The sequence below is a fragment of the Nicotiana tomentosiformis genome, chromosome 2 (assembly GCF_000390325.3).
Source record: "Nicotiana tomentosiformis chromosome 2, ASM39032v3, whole genome shotgun sequence".
In the NCBI taxonomy this organism is placed as follows: domain Eukaryota; kingdom Viridiplantae; phylum Streptophyta; class Magnoliopsida; order Solanales; family Solanaceae; genus Nicotiana; species Nicotiana tomentosiformis.
The window spans coordinates 113196823-113213962 of record NC_090813.1 but is presented as its reverse complement, the minus strand read 5'-3'; the positions used below and the strand labels follow the sequence as shown (position 1 = coordinate 113213962).

Genomic DNA, 17140 nt, shown 5'->3' with positions numbered 1-17140 from the left:
TCGTTACGTCGTATATCTTGAGGTAGGACGTCATTTTGAAGGTCTTTGGTATGGCATGCATGGCTGCTTCTTCGTTATACGGCTGTTCTACGAACCTGTCGGCATCCCTCTTTGGCAATAGTTTAGGAGCGCCCGGTATCCTGTCGACTCATTCTTAGTGTTCTTTTATTTGGTCCCTGAGTACTTTATTTTCATTCTCCATTTTCTCCATCATCTTTAGAACAACAGCGAAGGCACTATCACTTACACTGTTAGTAATATTGTGAGTTATACCTGGTGTCGGAGGGTCTAGCCGGTTACTCTGTTCATCTGCTTGTTGTACTGCGCAGGCTCTTGCGGTCTCTGTAGTTGTGCATGGAGTGGGCTTGTTGAGCACTCTTATTAGCGTATCGATCAGCCATGCTTTGAGGAGCTTTTTCACGGCCGGTGGCGCCCCTTCTTCTATGCACGTGGAGGCCCTTTTTCCATTGGGTTTTGTTATACTACAATGGGGAAGAGGTGACCTCTCGTGCCTAGGGAAAGTAGTGGGCGTCATGTCCTCGCCTAGTATTTCACAGCTCTCGTTGATAGCATTCATAAGGTTGCTAGGGAAATCACTGGTTACTTTAGTCATTTCTCCTTGGTTACCTGCCATGTAGGTATTTGTACGTGCAAAGAAAGGAGGAAATCTTGGGGTTTGTGAGGTTAGTGACTCACGTTAGCTATAGATCTAAAGAAAACTAAAAAATTAATTAAGAAATCCTCATAGATTGCGCCAAATTGTTTGACCAAAAAGTATTAATTTTGGCTCAACCAATTAGATTTATTTAAAGAAGAGTTAATCTTAGTTAAAAATAATATCCAAAGATAAAGCTACGTATGTCAAGACCAAATAATTAATATATCTTGTCTGGATGGTAGTAAATGCGAGCAAAGATAAGGATATTCAATCATCCAAAAAGATGAAATATGACATTAAATAGTAATAAATAACAATAAATGACAGTTAGGTACGTGTGAGTCGCCCAAAAAGGGATGAGATAAGTGGATATTCTTTCTAACAATGATGAATGATTGATAAGCCTTTGAACATTTGAGTTGTTCTTGGATCTGGAGATGCTAGACAAGAATCTTGGTAAAAAGGTTGTTTTTGTATATACACGATAAGACCAAATTCTCTCTTGCAAAGTCAATGTGTTCTTTACGAATGAATATCTTGTATCCCCTACGTGTCTCTTTCTATTTATAGGGAGCATGTTCCTAGAAACCCTAATTGTACAAGTGGAGAAAATATTTACTAGAATATTCTTTTTAATGTCCTATCTTGAAACTAGTCGTTGTAACTCTGTCAAGGGTGTTCGACCTCGACCTCGATCTTTGATGACTCCTCGACCTTAATCCTCGCTGACTCTTCGACCGCAACCTTCATTGTTCTTTGAACCACTTCGACACATGGCGACCTGTGAATGTCTCGCTAACGCCATCATGGCTTAAGCATTTTAGAGGTAAATTTTGAGCTATGCACATACCATCACATGATTTATGAAAAATGAATTAGTAAACTTGTCGTTTAAAGATCTTTAGCACCTGGTGCCAAGTGCCAAAATATAATTGCTTGAATTTTTCACCTTATGGGGCAAATCAGTTAAGAAACTGTAAATCAAAATCATATCGTTGTGTTAGCAATAAAAGTAAAGCGAAGAAAGTTTACCAGACAAAGTAGCAACTTTGTCACGTGAACTCTAACGCGTTGACAAAAGTTCAATTGATATACTCAATAGTGGAAATCCCAAAAGTTCAATTGATCTACGCGTTGACAAGTGCAGGACTGGAATTACAAAGCAAAGAGAAACCTAAGACTAGCTTGATCAGAGAGAAGCGAAAGTAACACACCATTTAGCCAAATCTTTTCCAAAAAAAAAAAAAAAATCATTAGCTTGATCATGACCTAAATGTTTCCTACGCCACATAGTTATGTTATTTGAGAGGCACTTTCGGCTCAAACTATGTATACATATGGAAAAAAAAAAGATTTAAAATGTATACATATAATAAGATCATACTCATTCTGAACTCATTGACTCTAAATCTTGCATTTCCGTCCCTCTGGTTATTTCCTTTAGTTTAACTTAGCATTTGCGCACTAGAGCTTGAATTATAATTCATTGGCACTGGCGAGAACGTTGATGAAAATCCAGCAACCATATTAGGCCTATTATTAACCGCTGCTTGCTCTAAGGAATGAAGTTGCTTCTTTAGAAACTTAACATAGTGGACAGCCTCATCCAACATAGAAGCTGTGTCCATTTTTGTGCCTCCTGGGACAAGTCTTTGTAAAATCCTAATCCTTTCACTTATTCGTTCCCTCCGATGCCTCGCCGCTACACTCTGTGGATCCTTTGATATCTTGACATTCTTTCTTTTTGGTGGCTTCACTGATTGAGGGTCAATGTGAATCGGTTGCATCATCGCCATACGAAAAATCATCTCCCTCATTGCCTCCATAGAATTTCTGTTTTGTAAACATGAATACTCATTTCCACTACTATGAGCAGATGCAATAATTTCATCAATGGATGAAAGAATTGGGATATTTGGTTCTTCAATAGGATTGCCCATGAATGAGAAATTAGAGGGAGGAGAAGTCGTTAGATAATTAGAGTACTTATGAACTGGTGGTTGTAAGGGTATCATTTCAATGTTGCTGCTAGAGAATCCAAGTTCTAGGGACTGAGCAATATCCTGTAAATTCATGATATGTAAGGGAGAGAATATGGGAGATAGAAATATATGGGAATTGAATGAAGAGCAAATATTTGAGTGAGAAGATGGCCTTAAAAGATTCAGGGGATATATCACAAATAAAAGTGCTAGCTCCTTTGAGCACAGCATGGAATTGTCAGTGATATATGCATATATATATATATATATATATATATATATATATATATGACAAGTTGCGACCTGCTCCTGTGTTTTTATATTCGCTAAATCCTTACTATATTCCAAAGAATACGCAATGATATAGACCACTATAGTATTTTATTTTCTTTATAGTATAAGCCTGAAGTACATAAGTAGCATTTCCACTTGATGATAATTTCATAAGTTTGTGCTTAGTGTCAAGATGAAATAAGGAAGAGAACTCCGTAAATGCAGCCAAGATTAACATGACAGATTTAACTTAAAAACACAAACAATGTAAACAATTATGTAGTGCAGTTTCACCTGTTGTAGCGCCATGTTACTAATTTCACTTATTTTCTCTTACACTATTAGCTTATAAATATGAGCACTAAACTTTAACAGGATATGATTGTGTAAATATTAAAAGGAGAAGTCAGATCAGGGGAATGCGGTAGAGTTAAGGTGCATGAACCAAAAAAATGCAGCCATCACTAAGAGTTAAAACCAGGTATGGTCCTAGGGATGAAAAACTCTAGCTTTGCCTTTAGAAAAATTAACTTGAAAAAACTCGAAGGGTAACCCCACAACACATGACATCTGTCAGAAGGATAACAAGTCTGGTTTCAGAAGTAGGGTAGCAAAGAATGAACAACTTACCTGTAAAGTTGCCTATTTTTATTTTTCTAATTTCTACATTGAGGCATTGAGTTTCAGAGACAGGAGGATGGTTGCTGCAATTGGGTTTCTGCAATGATGCTTAAATGGCACGCATCTCGATTCCGATTTAGGAAGTTTACTTGCACATTTGGACTGACCCTCTGCTCCTCAAGTTTAGAAAATGACTAGTTTTGAACCACCTTATAAATGAACTGGGAAATTTAACTGCCTTGTAACTAGCAGATGGTCTGACTATTTTTAGTTACGTTATGAAATTGCAGGTCCAAAGTCCAAACTCAGCTTACAAGTTACGGCTCTTCTGAAATATTCTGCTTGTTGGCGCACCACAAGAAGCAATGTTTGTACTGTGGTCGTTTAGTGTTCCAAATGATTAATTACCCAAAGCATACTCTGCTTCAGTTACTAATATGCTCAGGCAATACTATAATTTTCTTTAAAATACAAATCTTATATTGAGTTGGAGTTCTATGGTAAATGCATATAACTCTCTTTAAGAAACATTTAACCTATGATAAATGATTTGCAATATACTATAACTGATTAAATTATACTAATAATTTAAAAATTCGTTAGAACTATCAGTATATATAACTTAAATCTTATTGCATTTAGTTGGAAAGATCTTATAGACCTTGTTAATCTGCCTAACATGCTAATTTTAATTGGGACTTCCTTCAAAACTTCTGTACAAGGATATGTTGTCACTTGTGCCCATTGTATGCAGAGCCAGAATTTCAACGTTATGATTTCTGAATTTTAGAACGACGAGTTCAAGTGTTAATACTGGATTCTAAATTTATTTATACACATTTGAAACACAAAATTATTGAAGTAGTTTAAATATAAAACCCGTTCCTAAACTCACAAAACACGTTTCCCTTGTTCACTTAATATTACATAACCTTTATTAGAAGACAAAACGATCGAAAGTATATCATTCTAAAGCATGTTGGTTAAACACAAAATTAGCCCCATTAAAATTGTAAGTTTCCATTAGCTAGAATGAAAAAATATAACTTGTAAATATAGATCCGCTGAGATTGCTTAGATCTCACCAAAAGAAATACTCAAAGAATGAATACAGAGATAGCAGTAAGGTAATCAGAATGGGGCCTGCGCACTTTGGTTTGGATTCAGCAATAGTTTATATTTTAGGGTAAATAATTCTATCAACATGACCTCTGCAACATCATAAATCCTAATATGGCAGTCAATTATTTCATCAACATGTCAGAAAGCAACTAAATTTTCCTCATAAGGTCCGGGGCGGCTCAATAATATTTGTGGCCTAAAACAAAACTTCAATGAGGGGCCCTAAGATTTTTGTTATAGAAAAAAACTCATAATTTTATTTGAAATTTATTTTGTTAGCTTTTTGAAATGCGAAATTATTAATAATTTGTTTATTAAAACTCGAATTTCTATTTTCTAGTTGACATATTAAAACTCTAATAAGTAACTAAAAAGACAATCTATACTTACAAAGAAAATATATCAAAAAAATTAAAAAATAGATGCAAATAATAAGATATAGAACAATCAAACCTGATTCAACAAATACATAACTTGATAAACTTTTGCTACTTCAATATTCTTGATGTAACGCCAAAAAATTTGAGAACAAATAAAAAAGATGGTACTTGTGTTTTTGTTCTTTTATTTTGTGATAGTGACTCAATGAGATTAGAATGTAGAGAAGGCTAAAGGAACACTATAACATTAAAAGTTAATAGACTTTTGGCAGAGAAAGATAAAAAGAGATTAAAAAAATATAGGTCCATTTATAATAATGATGGCGCATAAATGAGGCAAGATTGTGAGATGTTCACACGCAAATAATGAGTGGATCCCAAAAATATATTCGTTTTCTAATTGTTCTGCAACGGACCCCTTTCCTTAAAACTTGTATTTTTTTTTTATAAATATTCAATATTCTTTAAAAAAAATTGAATAATCCAATAACTGTTAGAAAAATTTGGAGCCCCACAAATAGGGCCCTAAGCCACTGCTTTACTTGCTTGACCATTAAGCCGTTCTGTTAAGGTCTAGTTGGAAATTTAAAAAGTCCAACCCATTGTTCTTGGTTATAGTATTTTACTATTTCTTTTGTACACTCCAACAAATTACATAATCAGCCCTGCCCTACCACCCTAATCTTTTGTCATAGAAGAACGTCTTTATATTCCAAATAATTGTACTGGGTAGGACGTATCTTCTAAAGATTTAAATGTTTTTCATCAGCATTTGTTAGATAATATATACAAAACTAAAGTATTGTTCTGCAAGTGGTTACCAGATAGCTTACTCTTTCATTTATTTTTTCGATCCAAAAGCAATGTTGTAATAACATGTAAACAACTGATTCAATGTGAAGAACGCGCAGGCTTCAATATCATGCTTCAAATATTAGCAAGTTGAGGTTGATTATATAAATTTTCGTTTAAAAAAGAAAAAAGGAATAATGATCAGGAAAATGTTAAAGATAGGATCTCATCTGAATGTGATTAGCCTACAAGATTCGAAGGTGCTACAACAATATGATATCAAATTTGTTGGATATCACTGTCGCGTGATAGAAGATATTAGTATTAAAAAGCACAAGAGTTTGCGGAGGGTCACGATCCCTCTAAACCGACAATGAATTAACTCACCTTTACAAAATTTTCGAAAATTAAAAGATAAAAAATAAGACACCTTTACAAATCATTAGTCACTACATGTCCCAAACTGTTGGGTTTAAGTGCGGTATATTCCGACAAGGCGAAAGAACTGTTAAGTTTAGCTTTAGTTGCAAGTGATTTTTTAAGGAACCTTTATTACAGTAAACTTCTTCAGGGTCAATGGATTAAGTAATTATAGGAGTATATGTGAAGCTCCAAGTGCGGAGTCGTTTTAAATTAGCGAGCACAGGTAGCACTCTGATCCTTTGTGAAGTATTGATTTAGTTATAACTAGTAGTGTATGATTTTAAAAGTTTTCCATAATATAAATTGTTAAAGGCAAAACCACTATTGAGACGAGGATCTGCCAATACTTGGGACTGGTTATATTGCCCACATGAATTTCCTCTCTTTCAACGCAGTTGTCTATACAGCCCAAGTAAGATAAGTAAGTTTCAAATGAATTATTTTTTTACTGTAATTTTTTTATATTTCTCAAATCTCACTAGTGGATTATATGAGTATATATATTTTTTTTTTTACGTAGATCCAAATATATAAATTTTATTTTGAAAAACTAAAAAAATATATCCAAATGCATGGTCAAAATTAAGAAATTAAAAATCTCGAAAAATAAAAAGTGTCACATAAATTGGTATAGAGGGAGTATTAATCTTAAACAAATATTAGCATTATGAAATGTTATACTAATCTTCATTTACCCTATATGATTCCGGAAGTTTGATATACTATTTTATTAGAGTTGTCAACCAAGAGCGCCCATGGCCTAATGGATAAGGCGCTTGACTTCTAATCAAGCGATTGTGGGTTCGAGTCCCACTGGGCGTGTATTTTTTTTATTTTTATATTACTTTTATTTTGGTGGGTGGGACCAGTATTTGATGACTGGGATCCTCCTCTGTTGCGGAACAAACAAGAAAAGAAAACACACTTCATCTTATCGTGTTTATTAGCCAGGCAATGGAGCTAGAACCTGCGATTCTCGGAGTAAGCACATTTTTGCAAATCTAAAAATTGCTACCATTTAAATCGACCAAATTTTATTAAAGTTACAACAATCCTTTATGATACTAAAGCAGCTAAAATATTGTCTAATTCTATCTGAACAACTACAATAGAGTAAGATCCATAGGAGCACTTTTGCCTTTACAGAATCGGGAAAACCCAGTCTTATAAATATTGAGAAACAATGAAATAAAGTTTCTTTTCTTTTGATAATTTAATCAAGAAGATCTTTTTAATGTACGTTTTAAACTTAAGCCACTGGTGGAAACTGGAATATAAAAGTTAGATACTGTACATCTACTACTAACATTAAGACACACGCACCATCCCCGTTTCGGGGAGAATTAATGGAAAGAGGTAACAGTAGGTGCACCCTTACCAAAACATACAGGCCTTAATTAAGGTAGAGAAAAAGGGACCCCCACCACCCCTCTAAGCACCACACCACATTTCTCTATCTTTATTCCCAATCACAAAAGAGCCCAGAACAACCAAAAAACCAGAATATACCATGGAGTCTCCAAAACTATTCCTGCTTTTCTTCATTGTATTGTTCACAATCAGCAAGAATGCAATTATCATCGGAGCAGAAGCGAACGAACATGGGTTAGAGATGGTAAATGAGGATTTTGAGTTGCCAATGTCCATGTCTTTATACGAAGGCGAATTTGGAACAGAAAACCGGCGATCCCTGTTCTGGCACAAGACTTTCAAGTACTACATTTCGTATGGGGCGTTGTCCGCCAACAGAATACCTTGCCCGCCGCGCTCTGGTAGGTCATACTACACTCACCACTGTTTCAGTGCTCATGGTCCAGCTCACCCTTACACTAGAGGTTGCTCTGCTATCACTCGTTGTCGTAGATGAACAATTACCTTCTCTTTCTGCTTATAGTTTGTGATCCATTCCATGCCCATTTTCTAGCATTGTGTTGGGGGCAGTGGGTTCATTTCTTGATGGTTGCTTTTTTTTTTGTTCATTTACATGTACCTGTTGACTTTAGTTTGTGCGTCTGGGAGCTTTTACTGTTATGTACGCTCTGCTTATTTAGGCTAGCTAGATCAATCGAGTAATTACTTTATTTAGCAAGATATGAAGCTGTCTAATTTTCTGCATCAAATTAATGTGTGTTCTGTCTGGATACAAAGCATGTTTGGGAAATTGTGGTGGGCTGATAGTGATCTCCCTGTTTATTACACACATATTTATATATGGTTTGACTCTGAAGTAGCATATTCTGCCAAGCCATTTAGAATGTAATTGCGGACATGATATACCAGATCAATCACTGATTGTGAAAAAAGTAGTTCATTACGTTGTAAGTGTATATAACTTGAATCCATAACTAATTATCTGCTCGCGTAGCACTGTAGCATAACAATTGCAACTTCTTTGATACTGGTGTTTGGTATACTCCAGTCAAAAGAAGAGAAAGTGGAAGAAGGGTAATTATAAGTGTTTGTTGGCAAACTTTAGTGAATACCAATCCTGAGAATTGCACCTCTACCTAACCACTAGAACTGCATTTAACACCTGCGCGGCTCTGTATTCATTACAAGCCTACTTACACATTATGATGCAAAATTCAATATCCCAACTACTTCCATCTTTATATCTCATAAGTCATAACACACAGTTAAAACTTAAAGCATTCCACTTAACTCATGCCAATTGTCTTCATTTTTGTTCTTGTAGATTTATTTATAACAAAAAGCAACAAGTAGGAAATTCAACATCAAGTTTATGTTAATAGATCTTTGTTAAAGCAGTTGCATAAAACAAGAAAATATGCATCGAATATATTTCCAATAGCGTGAGGACACCGAGTGAAGATGAAGAATTATAATGCAGTAGTTTTCAGTACAAGAGTAAGATGATAGAATTGAAAGAAGACGAATGGCAAAATAATGCACAGGTCGCCAAAGGGACCTTCAAAATTGGGCTACCCAAAAAGACGCTTAAATTGATTGAATGGAGTTTGCACCCATTGTTAAGGTAGAAATGACACCATGTTGCTACTCTAAATGGCTACTATTTTGGAATTAGTCTAACATATCTTAAATTTTTGTTTTTCAGTTTGATTTTTCGGGACACAAAATTAATATTTTTAGTTCAAAATAAGTAGAGTTTTTTTACACGCTTGATCCTTTTTTAACTATCATTTTAAAAAAATAGCATCATTTATTGTTTATTCCATAAACAACACTTTTTTTTTCATTATTAGCGTATTATAAAAATTAAGTTCAATATTTAATAAGTTAACTGACTCACTAATCACGGGAAGTACTTTTTTGTCCATCTCCATTCTCCCTTTCCAACATTCATCTTCTTCACTTCATTTTTGAAAATCTGATGCATATGCGAATGCCACCTAAATTCAAGATGTATTGATTTATACGTCTTTTATACTTTGTATATCAAGTATCACTTTAATTCAAAATATATTTTTATGTATATAATTTTTGTATATTTTTTTGTGAAGTGCCATCTTATTTTAAGATGTATTTTTAATGTATATTTCGAATATATTTTTTTATGTCAAGTTCCATTATAATTCAGGATGTACTTTTTATATATTTTTTGTATATTTATATGCCATCTTAATTAAATTTAAAATATATATTTTTATGTATATTTTACATGTCTAAGTGTCATCTTAATTGAAGATTTATTTTTTATGTATATTTTATGTATATTTTACATGTGTTAATTCAATGTATATTTTTTTTATATACGTTTTGTATATATTAACGCATATTATTATCGAATAAAGATCTTTATACTAAGAAAGGAAGAAAGAAGGAAAAGAAAAAATTAAGAAAGATAATTAAAAAGAAAACGAATGGAACAAATTTAGAAAATATATTGGCTTTTGCATAAAACAAAATTAAGAAGATGAATAAAAAGAAGGAAAACTAATAGATAAAGAGAAAAAAAAAGGCATGATTTTTGTACAAAGGATTATTGACTTTTCATTCAAATTGCTTATGTTTATGGATTAATAATTAATATTCTTATTTTAATGGAACTATTTGCTACAAATATAAATATTTTCCTGCCACAACTGTAATATTGGATTTCATGCTAAGAATTAATTATATTTCCTTTTAAACTGTGACAGTTATGTAAAGTTTTCAAATACGTACTGGCTAATCCCTAAATATCAGTCCGAAGAATGATTGTTTGTGTACTTGTCCATTGTTAAAAGGGAATTTAACAATTACCTTTCTCATTTATTTCAAAGTCCTAATAGCTAATCCAGACTCAAAACTCTCAAATCTGACCCATTACAAAAAGCTTAATTTAAAAGCCCAATCATACCATATTAATGAGCAGGTCCATGAGGACAGCAGTGGATCAAACGAATTTGAAGTCGAGCCCTGAGCTGTAAGGTCTGGGTAGATATTAGCCCTACAAATTAAAAAAATACTAGATTTACAAATGATAATTGAAAAATAGTCATAATTTCAAAAGTAATCGAAATTTAGCCATTTTTCATGTAAAGATAAATTTAAACGAAAATACTGTTCAAAATACGAAAAATATCCCAACATAATATACTGGAGTTCCAGCATAATATACTAGAATTCCAACATAATATACTCGAGTTCCGGTATAATATACTTGTCCATCATAATATACTAGTCTAACATAATATGCTGGAAGTTGATACACAAGTGCTCCAATCTTCAGTATATTATGCTGGAACTTTCCGTGTATTGGAGTTCCGTTCATACACAAGTGCACCAATCTCCAATATATTATGCTGGAACTTTCCGTGTTGCAGCAAAATAGTGACTATTTTTCAATGACTTTGCAAACGCTAGCTATTTTTCAATTACCAATCCAAAAACTGGTTAGCCCGTACTATTTTCACAATAATAATAGTTAGTACAACTTCCGAGGGAAAACTCAAGACAGTGCAACGAGTAGACATTTTTATAGAATACTTCATCTACCCAAGTTTACTTATTATTGTACCAAAAATAAATGTTTACTTTTACTGGTTCAATTTGAAAAATCAATGGATTATTTATCATTTTATACCTATTTTATCCTTCTTATTCAGTAGTACTATTTATTTTCAATTTATTTCCCCACACATATAATAAATATGAGTGATATAGTAAATTTAACATGTTATTTAGTCTTTCTTGAGAGTTGTGTTAAATCAATAGTGGACAAGTAAACTTGGACGGTGGGAGTTTTAATTATTTTATTGTATTCGCGAATTTAGACCATAATAATCGGCTTAATGTATGCATATTTCGATATATACCGCCTCACATTTTGCTCATGTCTCGATGATTTGAGATGTTTAATATGATTATTTGTGCTAAATTTTGGTATTTCTATGTGTAGGGATCATTCGGATGCAATTTGGGACGAAAGGGCGCGAATTGGAGTGAAATCGGGACAAAAAGGCAAAAAGTGAAATTTGAGGGCCACAGTCAGCGTAGGGCGCTGGCTGTGGCGCAATTTACAGCAGCTAAAATATTTGAGCACCAGGGCCAGCGCCCCACGCTGCCCTAGACGCTAAAAAATGTGAACATGTTCTATTTCGACCGGGACTCAGTTATTCGACCCCAAGACGCCCCCAACTCATATAAAAGCCAACCTAAACCTATTTTAAAAAGAGGAGGACGTTTTGAGAGAAAAAACACAAGCACAAAGCCGTTGTGAAGGCCGAAATTCATCAAGTTCCATCTTTCTCTCACCAAACTTAATAATTTTTATGTTTCTTTGTATGATTTGTTGTTTGGCTACCATGTCTATGTGGAGCTAAACTTCACGTTCTAGGGTTGTGGTTCTTTCATGACTATTGTTATTCGGATATTGATTTTGCCTTCTTGATTTATCATATTGGTTTATTTATTCAATCTTACGCTTAATTATTTAATTGCTTGATCACCAATTGAATACTATCTACGAATCTAGAATTGAACTCGAAAGTGGGAATTCTAGATTGCATATAGGATTGAGTAGAGCAAATTCTTGAACTCGGACATCGGGGAACGGATTCGTGGTTAGGATAGACATATATACCTAATTGCCTTGCTTGGTTGATTTATATAAATTATAAATGCGTTCTTGTTGATTCTAACTCCATAGACATATAGACGTTAGGTTAGCTTGAATAGGTGAGTAAGAACTCGACAGATTCTTATGTGCAATATTAACCCTGTCAACGAATAAGCTAGATAAATTAGTCGTTCAGTTCAATTGAAGAATACAATAGGATTGTTAGATAGCCCATAACCCTAGATCGTTTTCATTATATTGATATCATAAAAATCTGCTCTTTCTCTGTTCAAAGTTCATTATTTATATTTTTTTATTTAATTAGTTTAGAATCAAATATTTTTAGGTTTAATTCTTATTTAGATAATTAGGATAGTCTAATTTAGTTAATAGTTAATCACAAGTCCTCGTGGGTTCGACATCCGACTTTTAGTCACTTTATTACTTGACGACCGCGTATACTTGTGCGTGCGTTTGGCTGCAACAAGTATTTGGCGCCGTTTTCGGAGACTTAGAAATTAACTATACTTCTCCATTAGGCTTTTACTTTTATCTTTACAAGTTTTTTTTTTCCCTTCTCCTTTTGTAAATATTTTATTTTTATAACTATTTGATTTTTCTCTTAGTGTGTTTCTAGTTCTTTCACCATGACATCTAGGGATGAAATATATCGAGGTAAAGTTATTGATGAAGACTCTTGGTTGACGGAAGACTTATATGGCCCGTCATTTTGGGCTTGTCATGACTTGAACTCTTGAAAATCTGAATTTGAATATGGGAGTAAGGGTTGGTATTGGGGCGAATATTCTCGATTAAGGGAATATGCGGAACGACGTTTGTCTTCTGACAATGTTGGTGAATGATTGGTCTAAGGAGAGAGATGATCTTGCACATAAAATTGATAATTTTGGCTTGGCTGTGCATAACTTGGATGCAAATTTGAATGAAAAGGTTGATGCGTGTAATGGCCAACAATTTAATGATGAGTTATGTGAAGCTGAAAAAATCTTCTAGACCAAATTGAGGAGCTAAAACGAGAATACCAATCATTAGACCATATTTTTCTTGAGGATGCCAATGTTGAGAAGAATGCTCTAGAGTCAGATGAGGAAATAGATAACATTACTTTGGGAGACTTGAGTGTGTGTATATATGGGGATGTAAATAATAGTATATTTCATGAGTTAAGGCGCATTAGACCTCATTCCAATCATTTTTCCACATTGTGTTTAGATAATAAGATAGTAATCGAGCTATCTGAGCCAATGAGGGGGTCAAAGGGTGAGGACAATAGTGCCTATATTCTTGAATTTGTTGTGCCAAAAAGCAAAAATTATATTCCTCATCTAAAGGCCGAGAAGTGTAAAGTGAAAAATTTATTACTTGGCCTGGTTATCGTTGTAGCCCCACCACTAGAGCATAGCCGTAGACTGGATGCCATGTTTAGGGTTCAATTCATAAGTTCGAGGTGGAGACAAAAAGCGGTTCACGTCGTGCCGCTATATTAAATTAGGCATTTGTTGGGAGGCAACCCAGCTTTACTGCTTTATTTATTTTTGTTTATTTTATTATTTTTGTAGTGTTGTTTTGTTTTGTAGGATTATGAGCATAGGAAGAAAAGTCACTGGAAGCGTGCAAAAGCGAGCCAGATGGTTGGAACTAGTGTGAGGTACCCACACAAAGGACCATCCATGAGAGAAGTCTGAGTACTCCATGAGCTGCTATTGCTTCGGCCTTTGGTCTTTCGGGGAGTTTATTGTCCACCATTGTTATTTTTACTTTATTTGTGCATTGAGGATACTGCACTCTTTTAAGTGTGGGGTGGAAGATTCTCTATTCTTTCTATAGTATTATATTAGTATATTGTTAGTTTCTTATCTTTTTATTGTTAGCTAGTTTTTTTATGTTTAATAGCATAGTTAGTAGAATTAATGGTGTAGTATAGTAGTAGTAGTAGTAATTAAAAAAAGATAATAAAAAAAAACAGAAAAAATTGAGAAAAAATGATTTTTTTTGGACTTTTTCCGACGATGGATCTGTTGGACAATTGTCTTGAGGGATTAAAGTCAGATTAAAAATACCAAAAATATTTTCTTTTATTTTTTTAGGTAGTTAGGTAGTGTCCCTTGGTTTTTCTTTCGACATCGGTTCTTTTCCAAGGGTGTAGCTCGAACCGGAAAATTTAGTTTAATTTTTTTTTAGGAGTAGGATAAGGGAGAAAACCAAGATTGCTCTGAGGGACCCGTTGACATGTTTGGTATTGACAAGTTAAGTTAGGGCATGCGCTCTGTCTTCCTGCATATATGATTTGAATTGTAATGCCCAAGTAAATTAAGTAGCCTACTCTTTGATGCCTTTTTCTCAGTTGATTGACATGTATGCCACCTATTGCAGTGTTGCTTAAACAATTCTCAACTTGATATGCTTGTTTGACCTGAGAGTCACACAAATCCGTCTTGAGTAAGTTAAGTGCCATGTGTGTGTAAGTATTGTTGATATCCTGTGCTATCTTGTGTAGTCTAGAACTTGCCCTGTGTGTTAATCAACGCGAAATCATTAAGTTGTGCTAGTCTAGGAGATGACATAGGCGTTTCTTGCTTGACCATAAAGGTGTTTGTCACTGACAAATAGAATTTTCCCATTGCTATCCCCTTTGAGCCTATAGACTATTTTCTTGGCACCCACATTACAATCCGTACTCCTACTTTGTTCTTAATGTGAGATTGTTGAACCTTTACCTCATAAGGCACTTAGTCGCTAGAAGAAGTAAGGTGAGAGATTGGGAAGTGGCTTTCGAGTGGAACCATGGAAGGGCCCTTAAGGTGCACTAAAATTGTGAATAAAGGTCACTAGTTTATGAACTTCAATGTATGGAGTGTGTTAAAAAAAAAAAAAAAATTGCAAGAAAGAGCAAACAAAAGTTCAAATAATGTAGAAAGACATACCTCCTAATCCTTCTCACTCGTGCTAGTGAAACCATAGAGGTGTTTGATGGAAAAGAGAGCTATGTTAGTTATAGTGTATGACAAGTGAATGGGTTGCGAAGCAATTGCGCTTGAATTGTGAGTGTAGTGTATTAAAGTGCTTAGGAGGGTTAGTCACTATTCCTAAATGTATCCTACCCGTCCCTTAGCCTACATTACAACCTTAAAGTCCTAATTGATCCTAGATTTAGCTAGCTTAGATTAGTAGAGATGCACACTACGGACAAGCTTATGGTACGACCACGGGATGCATATGAATTCTTTGTGAGAGTGAGTGAATGTTGTTCAATTGTGTGATGTCCTTAATTTATGTTCAATGACATATTTGCTTGAGTTGATTGAGTTGGCTGAAAAACATTGAGTATACTTAGGCTATTTAAAAATGGGAAGAATATGAAATTTGTGTGTTCATGCTTAATTGCCGACATCGATCATAGTCAAAAGGTAGGGTGTTTGATTGAGTTAATTGTGAGGTCCTCTTTCATAGTGCTAAGTACGTTTTAGGGGTGCTAATATAGTTCCATTGCTCGAGGACGAGCAAGAGTCTAAGTGTGGGGTGTTGATAATCGGCTTAATGTATGCATATTTTGATATATACCGCCTCACATTTTGCTCATGTCTCGACGATTTGAGATGTTTAATATGATTATTTGTGCTAAATTTTGGTATTTCTATGTGTAGGGATCATTCGGATGCAATTTGGAATGAAAGGGCGCGAATTGGTGCGAAATCAGGACAAAAAGGCAAAAAGTGAAATTTGAGGACCACAGCCAGCGTGGGGCGCTGGCTGTGGCGCAATTTACAGCAGCTAAAATATTTGAGCGCCAGGGCCAGCGCCCCACGCTGCCCTGGATGCGAAAAAACGTGAACATGTTCTATTTCAACCGGGACTCGGTTATTTTGACCCCAAGATGCCCCCAACTCATATAAAAGCCAACCTAAACCTATTTTAAAAAGAGGAGGACGTTTTGAGAGAAAAACAAAAGCACAAAGCCGTCGTGGAGGCCGAAATTCATCAAGTTTCATCTTTCTCTTACCAAACTTAGTAATTTTTATGTTTCTTTGTATGATTTGTTGTTTGTTTACCATGTCTATGTGGAGCTAAACTTCACGTTCTAGGGTTGTGGTTCTTTCATGACTATTGTTATTCGGATATTGATTTTGCCTTCTTGATTTATCATATTGGTTTATTTATTCAATCTTGCGCTTAATTATTTAATTGCTTGATCACTAATTGAATACTATCTATGAATCTAGAATTGAACTCGAAAGTGAGAATTCTAGATTGCATATAGGATTGAGTAGAGCAAGTTCTTGAACTTGGGCATCGGGGAACGGATTCGTGGTTAGGATAGACATATACCTAATTTCCTTGCTTGGTTGATTTACAGGAATTATAAATGTGTTCTTGTTGATTCTAATCCATAGACATATAGGCGTTAGGTTAGCTTGAATAGGCGAGTAAGAACTCGACAGATTCTTATGAGCAATATTAACCCTGTCAACCAATAAGCTAGATAAATTAGTCGGTCAATTCGATTGAAGAATACAATAGGATTGTTAGATAGTCCATAACCCTAGATCGTTTTCATTACATTGATATCATAAAAATCTGCTCTTTCTCTGTTCAAAATTCATTATTTATATTTTTTTATTTAATTAGTTTAGAATCAAATATTTTTAAATTTAATTCTTATTTAGATAATTAGGATAGTCTAATTTAGTTAATAGTTAATCACAAGTCCTCGTTGGTTCGACATCCGACTTTTAGTCACTTTATTATTTGACGACCGTATATACTTACGTGTGCGTTTTGGCTGCAACAGACCACTAAATTTGTGATCCCCAAAACAAGAGGATTAAAACAAAAATGTTTCTTCAAG

At 34.4% G+C, this 17140-nt stretch overlaps 1 protein-coding gene and 1 non-coding gene across 2 annotated transcripts; one reads left to right on the top strand and one right to left on the bottom strand.

Annotated features, from left to right (window-relative positions):
* Positions 1-2103: 2103 nt before the first annotated feature.
* LOC117277785 (transcription factor HEC2-like) lies at positions 2104-2733 on the bottom strand. Its single transcript, XM_033657177.2, has one exon. The coding sequence runs from the start codon at positions 2731-2733 to the stop codon at positions 2104-2106; it is 630 nt and encodes a 209-aa protein (XP_033513068.1).
* A 4267-nt stretch (positions 2734-7000) lies between these two features.
* TRNAR-UCU (transfer RNA arginine (anticodon UCU)) lies at positions 7001-7073 on the top strand. Its single transcript has one exon. It is a non-coding gene; the product is annotated as a tRNA-Arg (tRNA).
* The last annotated feature ends 10067 nt before the right edge of the window (positions 7074-17140 follow it).